General features: G+C 25.2%; 1 protein-coding gene across 3 annotated transcripts in view; it reads left to right on the top strand.

The window, feature by feature from the left end:
- LOC126896771 (lachesin-like) overlaps window positions 1-18,496 on the top strand; it is a 107,408-nt gene that overhangs the window by 86,085 nt on the left and 2,827 nt on the right. For 2 of the 3 annotated variants that reach the window (XR_007701932.1, XM_050669840.1), the window contains exon 7: window positions 5,297-5,445. Coding sequence is in view for 2 of the 3 variants with exons in the window: in XM_050669840.1 (XP_050525797.1) it covers window positions 5,297-5,445 (149 nt within the window). In the remaining variant the exon portion in view is untranslated. Of the gene's footprint in view, window positions 1-5,296; window positions 5,446-5,529; window positions 5,754-18,496 lie in introns of those variants that run through there. The other variant, XM_050669841.1, reaches the window with a different exon arrangement.

Below are 18,496 nucleotides of genomic sequence, written 5' to 3' on the forward strand. Positions count from 1 at the left end.
CTTTTTTTACATTTTCAAAAAAGTATATACCCTACTTTTAATAATTTTTGAAAATAAAAAAAAAAGCTACAGAATAATTTTCATGGAAATTAAGTCCTTGAAAAAAATCCATGAAAAAGGGTTGGGTCCGTAGCATACACAAATAAAAATAGATATATTAACAGCACAGTAAAATGGTTTAAGTTAAAAATAATAAATAATTTTTATATTTTTCAATAATAATAATAATAGTTTTAATATAAAATTAAACAGTCCATGTGTAATTATATAGTAATATAAATCTATATGTGTACATAGATTTACGTATTAGATTTTTGCTATCGTCGTATTTGAAGTCAACGCATAACCTCTAAAAGTAATTTTGGATATTTTCAACATTTTTTTTTAGTGAGTTTTAGTAAAAAGAGTGTAAAGTAAAGTAACGTTTTTTAATAATAGATACTATAGATTTTATTTCCTTGAATGTTTTTTATCTTTGACTTTTTTTCCGTGATTTTTTTTCTGCTAAACGATTTAAATATTGTGACTCATATAATTTATATAAATCATAATAAATGAAAACAGTTGCAAATTAAAACAAAATTTAATTGTTTACGAGAAATAATGGTCATTTTAAATTTAATTTATTTATGAATTTTAATTGAAGTCTTATACTCAAGGGAGACCACGTAGAAGAGGAGCAGCTGCCCCTACCACAACTCTTTTATAACCAAACACTCAAGTTGGTGTTTAAAAATTATTTATTACATCTTAAAACTTTGAACAATATAGCAAAATACTTTTGCTATTTTTTTATGTTAAAATAATTAATTATATAAAAATTATTTCTGAAACTAAAAAATAATTTACCTTTAATCATTTTTTTAAGTCACGTTTCAATTAGTGCGGCATGAAAATAACAAAAAAATTAACAAAACAGATAAAAAAAAAAATTTTTTTAAATATTTTAATAATAATAATAAAATTATATTTTATTTTATTAAATTTGGCATACTATTTATATAAGTTTAATACTTATTAATTTTAATGTAAGATATTTTATTAAAAATAATTTTTACAAAATTTTATTATATGAAAAATTTAGTTGCAAATGAAAAAGTTTAATCTATTTAAATTAAATAGATTAAACCCAACCCAACCCAAACTTACACAGGACTATTTTTATAGTACACATGAATATTATAAAGATTTTTTAGGGTCTGTATTAAATTTGTTTTCAACTAATATAGTCTTAAATGATGTAAGTAAAATTTAAATTCAATAGAAGTTCAATTTGGCTATCGTGCCCAGCTCATTTACTTGTTGCTTGCTCGCAATCGTCGTTTTTGATGTAACAGTGCACTATATTTAGGAGAATATTTTTTAATTAAACCATTTGTAAGTTATATGTATTGACATTAAAAGTGACTTTATTTTTATAATTTAATCATTCCTTCACAGTAATAACGAGACTGATAAAAAAATGGATAGAATAATAAATATTAAAAAAAACTTGTAAAATTAAAATGATGAAAATCTTATAAGTCAATTTTTGAAATACGAACTCCAGCGACAAAAACCATCCACCGATTAATAAGTCAGTTCACGAAAATTAAATGGGTACCTGACAACAATAATTAACTATTAATAAATCTTTGTTGAATTAACAGCCTTGTAACTAAATCCATGGGGAAAAATAGTTACGAAATAATTTCGAACCGTACAAAAATACTACTGCTTTTTTATTCTCACAAAACTCTAACAATGATTTATGTTGCCCAAACGACAATTCAGAATTTATACTCTTATGTTTTGTTGATAAATTTTTTAAAATCTATGCGTTTCTTACAGCTTAAATATTAAATACTGTTTACAGACTTATTTTTCGTGCAATTTAGAAAAGGAAAAAGCAAACTTTCCACAACTATAGTAGTCAACAAAACTCGGTCAATCGATAGCAATAGCGTTATACGTGCAATATAGATAACGTAAAGATAACATTATTATCAAGTCTTTTTTTCTATTAACGACGCACAACTTTTCAGAATAATTCCTATCAAACGGAAAATTGCATTTTATCAAGACTTATTCATGAATTTATAATGAATACTAATTTTATCTACTGTAGACAAATTTAATTTGACGTAAAAATATTAGGTTGTATTTAATAATTATTTTTGCTTCAAACTAATAAAAGTGTCGAATGATCAAGTAAATAAATCGTATTTATTTACAGTTGTAAATGACTATAAGAAAAATAATATTACATAAATATTTAAACACTCAGAATCATTTAGTCATTCTCGTTTAAAGGCAAAAGGCTTCAAATATTCATTAGTCGTCGATTTCTATGAAAGATCATATATTAATGATGACCAATAATTAATTTACCTAAGGTAAATTCTACAAGACTGTATTGAGACCAGCTATGATGTATGACTCAGAGTGTTGGGTGGTTGATAAAAAAGTAGAGCAGAGAATGAGTGTAGCAGTAATGAGAATGCTTAGATGGATGAGTAAAGTGACTAGAGAAGATAGGATAAGGAACGAGCATATAAGAGGGAGTATAGGTGTAGCGTCAATCGTTGATAAGATGAGAGCAAATAGACTTAGATGGTTTGGTCATGTTATGAGGAGAGAAGAATCGGAAGCTGTAAGAACAGTTATAGAAATTAATGTTGAAGGAAGAAGAAGTAGAGGAAGACCAAAAAAGAGATGGAGGGATGCTATTGAATGCGATATGAGGACAACTGATGTGGGAGATCGTGTCAAGTGGAAGTTTAGGATAAGGGTGGCCGACCCCAAGTAGTTGAGATTAAGGCGAGGAAGAAGAAGAAGACAAATTATTTATTTATTTATTTATAAATTACAATAATAGCATAATACTATTGTACAACAATACTACAAAAAAAAAAAAATAATGAATTAAAAAATAATATTAGTTTTAAAATAACTTAACTCATCCCTATATGATTTTTAAACTGAATTTTTAGACATTTATTTGTTACTTGTATAATTATTTAAACACGATTTTTTTTTTAATTTCAAAAATTAGGATAGTTTATCTCTGCGTTTTAACAAAATATATACCAATAACACACATGTACAATAAACAAGGTGCTCTTTTTTGCATAATTCTTTAAAAATGATGACGTATGTGAAATTGGCTTAATTAGTTTATTATATAGTTATGTAGGTTATATTAGCTTCATAAAACAAAACAAAAATCCAACGCCAAAATGAGTTCCTGAAATTTAATTAACTTTTTTCATTCAATATCTTTTAGCTTGTTTTAATTGATTAAAAAGTGAAATACAAAACCAAATAAAAATATATTACCATAATCTTACATTTTTAATATACTTAAAAAAATTTTGCAAAAATAATTATGGGTATATGTATAAATAGAAAACCTATTTCTCTAAGTAATAAGTATGAAAAACTCATTCACGTATCAGAATAGTAAAATTTATTTTTCAATTACAAATTGTTTTAAATATAATTGGCTTAAAAGATTTAATATAATTAAAATAACAAATGCTGAAAAAACTTTTTGTCATTTTTTAATTTAACGGCATGGTTTTAATTATTTTTATAATGATTTTTGTACATCAAAGATACCACTTTGTTATCTATTCCCTTGAGAATATCAAAAACCATTAATGATAATTAAATTATATTACAATATATTCAATAAAGCATATTATTTAAATAAATAATAACAGTTTTATAATTTATCGTAGAAGTTCATTTTCAACTTTGTGTATTTTAAAACAAAAAAACTATTAGTTACATAATCAACATAAAATATTATCTAGTAGTTAAACAATAAATATTAAAGTTGTCACTACAGTAAACTAGTACCAAGGGACTACGTATATCATCACATTGCTTAAATTTTAAAATACATCTAAGCTATTTGCTAAACAAATAATTGTAGAAAAATTTTAGATATATCCTCTTTAAATAAGCTGTGATTATCTCAGGCATGGTTTAAGGGATGAGAGTATAGGAGCAATGGTCTCTACAAATTCTGTATGATAATCTTTTATTCTGAAATTAATATAACTAACAACGAAATATCTTATCAATTTTATTCTTTTTAATTAATTATACTGTATATTTTTAATGTTAGAACTTAACAAATATGATTTAGTGTAATTTTAAAATACCAATTACTATAGTAAAATCGTACAAACATTTCTAATAATTCAAATAAACAATGCAAATAAATTTTCATAGTTTATACTTAGAGTTTTAAAAATTAAATAGTTCTTAAATGAGAAAATAAAATTGTGATTCGAAAAAATACTTGTAAATAAATCAAAATTTCAATAAAAATGTCAATGTTTTTGTGTTGAGACGTTTACAATTACCGAATAATTTATGTTTACTTGTTAGTATTTTAACACGCACACGGCTAGCCACATAAGTTATAGTTAAAAGTTTTGAAACGGCAAGTGCCAAGTACTTCGTTGAGCACAATTTTAAAAATGATACACGTCGGTTAATAACAAAATCGACAATATTTTATAGGTATCTCCGTATTTATAATACAACGATATCAAATTTAATTTGATTCAACGTGTAAATTGACTAAAGTGGTCGACACGCTACTCAATGTAACACGCAAGTTCTATTCGCTACAGCTATAAAAAAAATATAATGATATTGTTTTAGTATTTATAAAAAAGTAAAAGCGTTTTGTTTGTACACTTCATTTATGTTAATCGGTGTATTTTTGTAGACTTACATAAATTTAATTTTAAATTTATGAAATGAAAAGTTAGTAATCACTATGGATGTATAATAGTAAATAAAAGAAGCCTTTTAAAAAATATTAGTTTTTGAACGGAAATTATAATAATTTTAAGAACCCAAAACTCAAAATTAACACGTGCTATAGAAATTAGTTAATATATTTTCTTTAGTTTGAGCAATATTTTCACTATGCAAAACTTTGAACGATTATTTAATCTATAAATTTACTTCAATTATAAACAACAGTAACGAGAGCATACAAAATTGATTTCATTAACCAATACACTATGTTATCTATTATTCTTGGACATTCTCATAAGAGAGGATATGAGGAATAGAGCTCACCACGATGAAAATAAATATGTGGTAAAAATTTGTTTGGAGAGAGTATTAAAAAAATGTCTTATATATATAAATGTATATCACCTCCCGAAACAAAACCTAAGAACGTCACTGCTATTATTTTTATTTACCTCTATAGTATGTATCTGTCTATAATAAATAACCTTAATATAATTTTTTTTAATTTCATGAAACAAAATTAAATTATTTTCAGGCCAAAACACGTGCTTAGGGAGACTATATCCGACTACAAGTCTGCTTACTACATAGTCATTAAGATGTTCGACCAGTCGGACGTAGGCACGTACAGTTGTATATCGACCAATTCCATCGGTAACGCCGAAGGCACTCTAAGAGTTTACGGTAAGTGTTTTTGACAGCGACTACCACTAACCACTCGAACCGTTTGTCTCGTTTGGTAGTTATAATTGTGAAAACCTCTTGTAGATACAATAGTATTAAACTATTTGTCGAAAAACTTCTGTAAAATCAAACCGAAAGTATGCTTCAAAGTAATGTGTTCACCATCCAAAGTTTAACAAAAAACAACTGATGTGTCAGCTAAGGTGTAAACAATAATAACTCTCTGAATTAGATAGGTTTTGGTTGTCATTCGGATAGTCAAGAATCAAACGAGGTAATCTTGTCTTTTCGCTTTCAAAAAGTCTTTGTATTTTAGACAAAACTTAAAATCTATATACTAAAATATCGAGTTCTCGTTCTCTTTGCTCTCCACTTAAATTTTACGACGGTGATTTTTTCTAAAGCACTTTGATAGGATGAATCGATGTGTTAGCAAATAACATTTATTATAACTAGCCAATAGAAGTTTACACTGAATGAAACAAACATTCTAGCTTTAGTAAGAAATTCTGGCGATATTTTCATTCTATTTGTTTAACTAATTAAATGAAAAAAACTATAACATTTTTTCTGTTCAATGCTTGTTTTATAAATGTCTACTGAGTAAACCGAATATTAAATAAGAAATAACAGCATTTCTAAAAAAATAGCTTCCAAATTAACACAGTTTATTAGATAATAAAAAGGCTAAATAGTCAATATTAACGTATTATGTTAGTCAAAAAGTATATGATTCAAATGTATTTATGACAAAAATGTTTAGATTCACATTTCCATCCCATGGGGTAATTTTGAGTCAAGTTTGGAATTATTAGAACTATGAGCTTAGAATTAATATCGAACCTGCTATCGTCGGTAAACGTTTGATAGCTCATTAGTAAAACTTTGACGAGATTGTTAATAACCGATAACGTTACTTACGATTTCTGAACATATTGCCACTGTTATCTACGGCAACCCGATAATGGCTTATGAAATATATGATCAACGGTAATTTTCGTCGAAAACATATCAACTAAACTTGATAATTAGGCTTCAAGTTGTGTCAGTTACAAACCCTCGATAACGACTTTATACTCACTAAATACAACATGGTATCAGGTTCCCAATTACTTCTCAGTTCAATACATGCAGCTCGTCAAAACTTAAATGTGCTTCCGAAAAAAAAAACTGTAAAATGTGATGAATTTGTTTTCGAATAGTAGTTTACAGTCGAAAGTTGAGCGAGTTGTGACTAATTTCTTTCGAAACTACCGACGAACATCCTTATTACTTTGCTTAAATTACGCTACAATAATTATTTGAATTAAAAGTAAAGTTAATGCTGTTCTAACTTGTCAAAAGTTTTGAAGTTCGTCGACAACCGTAACAAAATAAACACGCTTTCAGCAACAATATTAAGATTATAGTCATTCTGAAATTAATGTTCATTTATGTGTTTATCACAAAGATTCCTCTTGATTATTTAATACCAATGTGTTATTGTATAATAAAATCAATTTCTATTTAACGGAGGGTGTATAAAATGTCAGAGTAGTTATTTCCACAAAATTACTGCATGAAAATAAAATTTCATAACTGTTCAAATGATTATTTTTGTTTAGATATTTTTTTAGTAAATTTATGCATTGTTTCAATTAAAATGTATTGGATTTGAATTTTATTTAGTTTTTTAATTGTAAATACCTTTAAAAATAGTACAGCTAACTCAATTCTACTTTTTGAACATTAAATTTAAGAAAAAATATATTGGATAGTAAATATTCTTCTTCTTTTTCCTCGCCTTAATCTCAATTACTTGGGGTCGGCCACCCTTCTCCTAAACTTCCACTTGACAGTAAATATTCTATAAGAAAATCATATAATACAACATCCATTAACTATGTTTGAAACATTCTTAATGTTTTAACCGTGCTATGTGTAATATCAATTAACAAAAGTTTTTTGTGAAATCATTAAGATATAAAATGATTTAGCCATTAACTTACAATTTATTACATTTGTGACTTATGCTACCCGCAGGCACACACAAGTTCGTCATGTAGTGTATTACATTAACTTATATTTAGTAAAATTAACTATTAACTAACGCACAGAATTATTTAGCATGTATAATTTGCTATGTAACAACTGATCTTCTACAAACTTTTGGAAAATTAATGGCAAGACGTTCAGCTAACTCCTTGGTGTGAAAACTAATGAAACTTTTTGAACAAAAATACTATATTAAAAAAGACAAGTTCTTATCAATAGGTGACGTCTTTATTATTTATTCAGCAATATTACATATAAGATTTTAATTCTATATTTATGCTCAGCGGTTTTTTAATGTTTTTTGGACCATATTCGACACAAGTGTAATAATTTTTAACTTTCAACAACCAGAAGTAAAAAAAAATTTCTTTAATTTTTTTCACAAAATGTTATTAGTGACTTATTCAACTATGTACCAAACATAATGACATAATTTTTGAATTAATGAAGTTCCATAGTAAATTATAAATTAGTACATTATTTTATTGGTACAACAGTTTAACATTGGCATACCAATAAAATATTTACAGGAACAGATTATGAAAATCCAATCGGACTCGAATAGTAAGTAGTATTGTAAAATTTCCGCAGAATTAATATTGAAGAAATTTTTATTTAAAAGTTTTAAATTTTCTATTTTTATTAGAAAATAATCTTAAATTCATTTTGAAATTTATTTTTTTTCATTTACACATGTACATATATCTTATGATCAGAGAAACGTTACAAACAAAAGAAAATTAATTTTTAAAACTAATTTTATCTATTTTTTTTTGCTAAATTTGGTTATAGAACGATGTAACTATTAAAATTCTTTAACTTAAGTTATAACTTCTACCTCTATAAGTCCTATCGTTATATTACTCAATTTTATGGAACACCCCTAAATAATATTGGCATATGATGGCTTAATTATCTAGCCGTCGACACGAATACACACACACACAAATTAATTTTAACATTCAGCGTCAAAACGCATTTCTTGCCTCTTCCCCAGACTTCCCATCGAAATACTCTGAAAGTCAGCACAATTTCTCAAACTAGGGAGCCACTAAAGGGATAGCCTCCAGACCCGTCAGTTCGATCAAAAGTAGAAGACTATGGTATGACTACTCACCAGCACAACTACTTTTTCTCTATGCCAACTAAAGGAAGATTTAGCCCTAAGACAAGCCAACTTAAGTTTTGAGGACTGACTAAAGGATCAGCACTCTGACCTTAACTTTAATAGTATACATATAAATTGATAATAATACCGAAATTTAATAAGATAAGATCACAAATCAATAAGAATCACAAATCTCTAGATAAGCTACAAACAATTATATTTTAAATTAAGTTTTTTTATATTTTCTATGACATTTAATACTTTATTTCGCTTTATATTTTAACTTTTTCAATTTCTGACCATTGCGCACAATAAACTCTCATTGTAAATTAAAAATCTTTTAAAAAGTATCACACTTGTAAAACAAATAAAACAAGAGTGTCAGTTTGAAATATTTTTCTACGTCAACTATAATTGAAAACGTATTTGCATTAAACATCATGGATTTCTTCTACAAAAAATATCAAAACACATGATCCGCTAAAAAAGTTTATAAACTAAAAATATCTCGTATGCGTATTATTAGAATGCATAATGCATAGAAATATTTAAACAAAGAATACCTCTACTCATTAAAAATTCTTGTTTCTCTTGTTTCTCATGAAAGATTAAAATGAAAAACCTTAATCAATTTATGATAAAATTTTTTCATCTCACCATATAAGCGCATAAAGATTTATTAAACAAGTTCACATTTTATACACTTATTAAACAAAAAAATCTAACAAAACAGTTGATAAGTAAATTGGTGACGAAAATTTTAAATATTAAAATATAAATGTCAAACAAAATAGTAAGATCTATCAAAAACATTTTGTTTTAGTAGTTAGTCTTACTTAAAATTTAGAATAATATATTTATACTTAACAAAAAAATATAATCTAAGATAGAAGCAAAAAACTATAAAAAATGTAGTTCCTTATCTTGACCCGGAACATTTTTCAGGAACTATATTTTTAGTTTTCGCGGAATTTTATACTGCGGTAAACATATTCCTCCTTTTCCTCAAAATTCTAAATTTGCCTTTGAACATGACTTCAGTTTTATAAAATATCATTCAATCAAGGACTTTAAATTACTTTTAAGGGAGGAAAATGATTTTGCATTCTAATTTAAATAACATTTTTTAGTTTTGATACGAAACTGAGAAGGTATTAATTTTACTGTGATGTGTTTTTTTTTGTGTCTGTTACAACTTTTTTCAGCTCTCACCGAACCGATTTCTTTCAACGATATGTCAAAAGATCACAAATCGTATCTAGTCGAAGACAATTACCCTCAAAAATAGAAAAAATCTCCCTCGTTCCCCGTAAATGGGGGAAACCTCCAAAAAAATTACAAATTTTCGAAAATTTTTCAATTTTTTTTACTAAAAAGTGCCGTAACTTTTTCAAAAATGAATATATCAATATAATTTTTTTTTTATATAGATGCTTGATGTCTTTTCTTATCATTTGGTATATTTTTTTTGTAAGTCCGACACTTAACCTGCCCACAGGGGGGGATTTAAAATGACAACTTTTTCAACTTAACTTTTGAAAATGTTTCGGAAGGTCTGACACTTTTATATATATATTAAATTAAAGCTAATGTAATGTACTTTATTATGAAAAAAAAAATTTGACCTTTGGACTTGTCTTCGTGACGAAAATGGCTACCGAATGCTATTTTTGTGTGAAATTTCTCGATTTTATATTTTACATTTTTTACTTTATAATGCTATAACTTATTGAAAAGTATATGGATCAACACAAATTTTTTATGAGAAATAATATTTCTTAATAATCCCTTTTTCATTCGACATACTTTATCTTAATCAGTTAATTAATAAGGAACTAGCAGATCATGTAGCTTTTGGAATAATACACTATTTTTTTTAAATTAAACACTATCTAAAGATTTGCATCGAAGCGTTTTTTTTTTTATAGTGATTTTAATCACTGTCAGATATCATTATACTTGATCCAACTATGCCACGTCACCACTGTGCCGCGACCCCCCTGTGCTGGGTTTTTTTTATATTAATAACTTTACTTCATATAATACTATACCTTTTTGAAAATGTATGGATCATTACAATTTATTATGATAAGCATTATTTATATACTTCTTTTATACGACATACTTTTTGTTTTTAGTCGAAGCATTTCCCTTTATACAGGGGGGTTCAAAACTTAAAAATGCATATAGAAAGTAGAACTTTTTCAACTTATTTATAATTAAAATATATTTATCAATTATTCATACGAAACCTAATAATCAAAAATGAATATTTGTTGTAGTAATTAGAAGGATTTTCTTTAATTGCAAATTTGAAATTGGCGCAAAAATGGGTTTAGAAAAGTATATATTGATCTTGGATGAAAATTCCTTGTAGACCAGTAAATTTACTTATAAATAACAAACATTTTTTTTTTTTAAGTATTGTATCAAGACGTTCAACTTTTATATACGTTGGCCATAAAAGTAGTAACTACTTTATAATTTCTCCGTAAAAATTACAATACTAAATTATTAAATATCAATTTCATACTATATTTAATTGCTATAATAAATATTTATTCATATATTACACTTATAAATCATAAAACTAATATTCAGGATATAAATAAGGAAATAGGAGATCATGTTGCTTTTGGAATAATCCACCAATATCTTAAAATAAAATACTATCAACCGATTTGTATCGAATCATTTTTATGATAGTGATTTTAATCACTGTCAAATTAAATGTATATTGTACTAGGCCAACTATGCCACGTCCCCACTGTGTTAAATTTTTTTTTTTAATTATATAAGTAAAAAATATACTTAAAAAACTAAATATACATAATTTTGTATTGCGATGTTCAGTATAAAATATTAGTTTGCTTTAAAACTAAACAAGTTTTAAATCAAGTTAAATAAAAAGACATGATTATGGATTTCCCAGCGAATAACGGCGTATGATTTAGGTATAACATTTTAATCAATTCTATTGTATTCTACTCATATTATTAATATCTTTTCAAAAGCATTAAAAATATTAGGTTTTATTGTAAGATTTTCTAAGACTTTTAATAATGAATTGTGTTTAAAAGTTCTTTATTATACCTTAGTTCTTTTAATATTAGCTAATATTGAACAAGAATATTAAATGAGCAGTATTTTTTAAAACTACTCATTTACTCTGAACTACTCGCCAACTGGATTTATTGAAAAACCGGAATATATTCAAAATGATTTCTCCGTTATGTTGGTTTCAAAAGAGTATAGTGTCTTATTATTTCTCTATTCCCAACATACAAACAGATTTAAAGTTAACTACTTTAGAAACTCGTAGAGTATTTTCAGATGTATCATTTGTTTATAAGCTTATTAAATCATTATCTATCTGCCCTTTCTCTTTTCTGTTTTCTCCCTTCGTTTCTCATATCAAAACTCTAGACCCTGTTCTACGTTTTACTAATAACATACCGTACACTGTACTACGGCGTACTAAAATACTACATAAGTGCAATAATATTGATATTTTACATTATTTAATATAAATATACTATCTATCTTAAAAAAAACAGTTTTGTATAATTATAAGTGTCATTATTTATTATATTTCATTTGTTTTTCTAAAAATATTAAATACAGAGTGACTAACTATGCCTAACACAATATATTTAAAAGTACAAAACATATTAAAATTTTTTTTCTTTCAAAAATTAATAGTATCCTATATTCTATAATTAAAGAAATTGTTAATATTATTTTTATTATTTTATTAATTAATTGATCAATGATATATATTAAATATACTCTGTATATATTGAAATTAGCTTAAAAATAAGAAAATTACTAGTTGAAAACGACTTTAGAACCCGTTTTTTAAATATATTAGCACTCTTATACAAGAACGTAAAGAGTAAAGTGGGTCTTTTTATTTTTATCTCTGTGTTTTTGTTAACCGCTCTACTCCTTCCGCCATAGTATAAAAGTTCTCAAATCTTATAAAATACTCGTTCAATAGTTGTTAAATACCAGTCATTTAATAATTTTTAAGCTAATTTAACATACATGTATACAGAGTGATTCTTTTATCATTTACCACTTAATTGATCGAAAAATAAAAATAATATTAACAATTTTTTTATATATATATATATATATATAGAAGTACATAGGATGCTAATAATTTTTAAAAAGAAAAAATTTATAAAATTTTTTATATTTTTAAAGATATTGCATGTGGCATAGTTAATCAATTACTCAGTATATATATAAATGTGTGTGTATATTAATTACCAAGATTGTACATGTCAGTAATTAATTCTATCTTGTGAAGTTATGTTAGATTTAAAAAATTTAATTAATTTAATAGTTAACTCTATAAAGTTACTAGTTACTTAAAATATTAAAATAATAATAACTTTTTTTTATAAAAGGTAATTATTTTTTAAATTAATATAAATTCCAAATATCTATCGTAAAAGGTACTAGGATATATTTAATAATATTTCTATAAAAAATTAAATAACATATAGTACTGTTATTGTTGTTCAAAACATAGACAAATATTTTAAGTCTAATTTATCCATGGGATTAAATTCATGCATATTTTTCATTTTTTTTTTTAATTTATCAGGTAAAATTTATATTATCTGAGTATTGTTACAAATAGTCTATAAACCACAACTACTAAATACTAACTTAACTTATTAAAAAATAAATCATAATTACCCATAAAGTTAATATTACTTGACAAAGAGCCTATGTTAAGTTATCAGCTAAATTGGTGTAAAAAAACTAACTAATTAAGTTAACATCTTACATTTTAACGCGTTAGTACCCAGTTTGGTTAATTACTTATTTCGATTAGATAATAATAATTTATTGATGATGCATCACCAAGTATAACATATTATATTGAATTAATTAATTTAATAAACGAAAAATCAATAACGTATAAATTTAACTAGGTAGTTATTTTTTCATAAGTTGTTTATTTTACAATAATTGTAAAATAATTTTAAATTGTTGTATTACAATTTACAAGATTCAACCATATAATCCTATACAACATGTAATAGCAATATTGTAATAAATACGGATAATTAAAACTCTTACTGTATACTTGTACTTTAATATACTTTATGTTAATCAAATTTCAAATATTTTTAGTTATGTAATAAAACAATGAAAAAATAGCCAATGCTGGAAAAATTACTTAATGAAGTTCGATTTTCAAAATTATTTCTTTAATAAAAGAGCTCGGTGACATACAAGTATATTGATTCAGTAAAACATTATATTATATTCAATAGATACCAGAAAACTTATATAGATTTTGAGAGTAATATGTCTAATTAAGATTTATCAAGTACAACTACAAAATATTACGTCAGGGATGTAATTGAAGGGAATGGCGAGAATAGTTTCGGACCATGTAAAGTTATTTACATGGTATTGATACAATTTTTTTTTATTTGGAAGGAGAAAGTAAAATTTTATTTATATATATATCCCCCAGAACAAAACCATAATTACATCATTGTTATATGTTCTTTATAGTTTCCTTCATACATGTTAATTAATTAATCTTGGTGTCTTAGTTGTTTCTAAACAACTGAAACAAGTCGAGATAATGGGTACTAATACAAAATTATGATAGCGTTAATAATATTCAAATAATTACATAATATTTATGTGTTTGTCATGTACAGAATACAAATGTCACTAAAATATATAATTTCCTACTTTAATTAAATTTTTATACAATAATATTAATCATTAATTATAATGATATATAATATTAATTATTAAAAACATATAATAGTAAAAATCGATAATATCACATAGCCTGACCAATTAAGTAACATATCGCAAAAAAGATTTATATACAAATGACATCAAAATTTTGACTGTCCATTAAGATGATTCTTATTTTTCAGCATTTAAAATTTGATGCTAAGTGTTTGGAATTTTATTATACAAGGTAGATTCATTGACCACTAAAAAAAAATTTTTTTTATTTTTATCCCCTCATACATATTTTTATACATTTTCTAAGTACATATTTTTCTCAATTTATCAGTAATAATGTATTTTTATGTTCACTCCTTATAACGATGTCAACTTTAATTTTTCTATTGGAACAGGTATAATTAATAATCTTATTAATGAGATAATAAAAAATTGACTGTTCGATTTGGATCAAAACTTCAAAAGTTATTAATGTTTTTATGTTTTAACTAGGAAGAACAAAGTGTATGACCGGTAAATGACTAGTGATTAAAATAGCAGCACCCACTCCTCGCCACCAGTCGTTACTTTAAATTGTTAATAACTTTTGTACCTCTAGCCCATAAGTTGTTATTACCAGCCATTTTGTAAATTAAATCATTATTTAATAAATAAATTAATCTAGTAAATTATGTATGTTACTGTTTGAAAAAATAAAGGTCAAGTAAGGTTCATTTCGTCTAAGGGATGAACAATCAAATTACTTCATGATTAATAAATCAATAATTGAAAGAAATCAAAAAAATCATTATTATTATTATTTATTATACATTTATTAATTAAGTGGTTCGTGATAAATGAATCACACTGTATACAGTAAGTAAAAAATGTTGGTAAAGTTTTAAGTTTCTAGATCAACCCCTTCACGCGCCTCGGAAGCTTTGAAAATTGATAAAAATGGGTAGAAATTTAGTTTTTTATGTGTATATTTTGAATATTATTAATATAAAAAGTAACACTGGATAAATATTGCAGTAAATAATCTTGTCTAAAAAAACTTTTCTGTAACATTAACCGCTTAGTATAACAATAACACAGTAATAATTTTTTTCATAATCGTAGATTTTTTAACGTACACACATAATATATACATATTATGAATATTACAAATGCACAAATTAAAAAAATTACCACGTACTATTTAAATTTAAATTAAAAATAAAAAAGATAAGAACAAAATTTCTTGAAATACTGAACATTATTTTGTAGGTTTCATTCCATAATGTATTGTTATTATATTATAAATTAGACATTATCCTAATGAATTATGAAAAAAAAAATTTGTTTTTTGGTGGTACTTATTCTATAAAACAAAAATAACACTGACAGACACATATTTTAAAATATTGATGAACATATATTAGTATAATAAATATTTTACGCTGATTTCAAATCTGCTTTTAAAACTCATCTATCACATATAGTTTTTGAGATATTTATTTATTTGAAAAAATAAACAATGAAAATACACAAAAAAAAAAAACCCAGCACAGGGGGGTCGCGGCACAGTGGTGACGTGGCATAGTTGGATCAAGTATAATGATATCTGACAGTGATTAAAATCACTATCAAAAAAAAACGCTTCGATGCAAATCTTTAGATAGTGTTTAATTTTAAAAAATTGGTGGATTATTCCAAAAGCTTCATAAACTGCTAGTTCCTTATTAATATCCTGATTAAGACAAAGTATGTAGAATAAAAAAGAGATTATTAGAAAATAGTATTTCCCATAAAAAAATTATATTGATCAATACACTTTTCAATAAGTTATAGCATTATAATGTTAAAAATGTAAAAAATAAAATTGAGAATTTTCACACAATAATAGCATTTGGTAGCCATTTTCACCTTGAAGATAAAATAAAGTCCGAAATTTTTTTTTTCCATGATAAAGTATATTACATTAGCTTTAATTTAAGATATATATAAAAGTGTCAGACTTTCCGGAACACTTTCAAAATTTAAGTTGAAAAAGTCAATTTTTTGTGAAAAAGTTGTCATTTTGAATCCCCCCCTGTAGGCAGGTAAAAAGTCAGATTTATAAAAAAAATATACCAAATGATAGGTAAAGACATCATGCATCTACAAAAAAAAGAATTATATTGATCCATACATCTTTCGAGAAGTTATAGCATTATAAAGTTAAAAATATAAAAAAGAATTTTTTTACAAAAATCGTATTTTTTTTATTAAGTTTAATGTCTGTTTTCACCATGAAGATAAAATAAAGTCCGAAATTTTTTTTTACCATTATAAAGTATATTACATTAGCTTTAATTTAAGATATATATAAAAGTGTCAGACCTTCCGGAACACTTTCAAAAGTTACGTTGAAAAAGTTCTACTTTCTATATGCATTTTTATGTTTTGAATCCCCCCTGTATTTAGGGAAATGGTCCGATTTAAAAAAACAGTATGTCGAATGAAAGATCTATATAAATACTACTTCTCATAAAAAAATTGTAATGATTCATACATTTTTCAAAAAGTTATAGCATAATAAAGTTAAAAATGGAAAATACAAAATCGAAAATTTTCACACAAAAATAGCATTCGGTAGCCATTTTCACCATGAAGATAAGATAAAGTCCGAAATTTTTTTTTTTCATGATAAAGCATATTACATTAGCTTTAATTTAAGATATATATAAAAGTGTCAGACCTTCCGGAACATTTTCAAAATTTAAGTTAAAAAAATTAATTTTTTGTGAAAAAGTTGTCATTTTAAATCCCCCCTTGTGGGCAGGTTAAGGGTTAAATTTATGAAAAAAATATACCAAATGAAAGGTAATGATATTATGCATCTATATAAAAAAGAATTATATTGATATGTTTATTTTTGAAAAAGTTATGGCACTTTTAAGTAAAAAAAATTGAAAAAATTTCGAAAATTAGCGATTTTTAAATTTGTAATTTTTTTGGAGGTTTCCCCCTTTTACGGGGAACGAGGGAATTTTTTTCAATTTTTAAGGGTAATGTCTTCGACTAGATACGATTTGTGATCTTTTGACGTATCATTGAAAGAAATCGGTTCGGTGAGAGCTGAGAAAAAGTGGTAACAGACACAAAAAAAAAAACACATCTTAGTAAAACCAATACCTTCTCAGCTTCGCATCGAAGCTAATAATAGGAAAAATGTTTTTGTAATTTACTTTTGAAAATTATTTACAGTGATATGATATATATCATTTTATATTCTACAAAATGATTTTTTTTACGAAATTTGTGTTTCAAATAAACGCACTTTTCCTTTTTTCATATAAAGTCTATCACCAAAAATCCGTCTTGTATACCACTGATCGCAACTTAAACACAAAAATATTTTGAAAATGTCCCCAAGTGGACAAAACAATGACAACAAATGGCTTTTCCAGAAAAGTCGGCATTGGAAAGTGCCTCCATTAATCTCAACTCATCGAACGAATCAGCTACACACTCGTCTAGGACTTATATATATTATACACACAATTCTTCGCAAAGCAGATTAAAACTATGTCGTTTCATCCATTTTAATCCTAGAATACTGACCGTACACATAATTTATAAAAATAAAATAACAGTATCTGCGAGTATGTACATGTAGTAACCAAAGTTAACACCATTTACAAAAACTGTAAAATAAAAACCATTTAGAAACAAGACGGACTTGTCCGTGACGAATGACTGATCCCTTGGGAGAATATTGTTATAACACTCAATGCAATTCCATCCATAAACATAAAGTATCTCTCATTATAATAGAAAAAAATAGATTTATTCCTTTATCATGAGTGCCGCCTTCTTTACAACTAATTGAGGCGAACTGAAAAAATAAATTGCTCAAGATAATAAAAAAATGATCAAAATAAATAATTTTTGAGAAGTATCTTAAAAATATCATCTTTGTACAAAAATGCATTTAATAATTTTACGTCCTAATGTAAAATTTGATCTAATAAAACAAATAATTAATTCAAATAAGTTGTTTTATTAATTTTTGATTTTACAAATACAAACACATACACAGATATAACACTAAACTCAAAATGCAAGTGTGATTAGTGGCATAACAAAAATTTGAATTTTATATGAGATATACAACAATAAGAATGGCACAATAATATCAATTTTGAAAAAAAAAAAGAAACTTGCATTATA

This window comes from Daktulosphaira vitifoliae, unplaced genomic scaffold, assembly GCF_025091365.1.
Source record: "Daktulosphaira vitifoliae isolate Bord-2020 unplaced genomic scaffold, ASM2509136v1 Scaffold_1, whole genome shotgun sequence".
In the NCBI taxonomy this organism is placed as follows: domain Eukaryota; kingdom Metazoa; phylum Arthropoda; class Insecta; order Hemiptera; family Phylloxeridae; genus Daktulosphaira; species Daktulosphaira vitifoliae.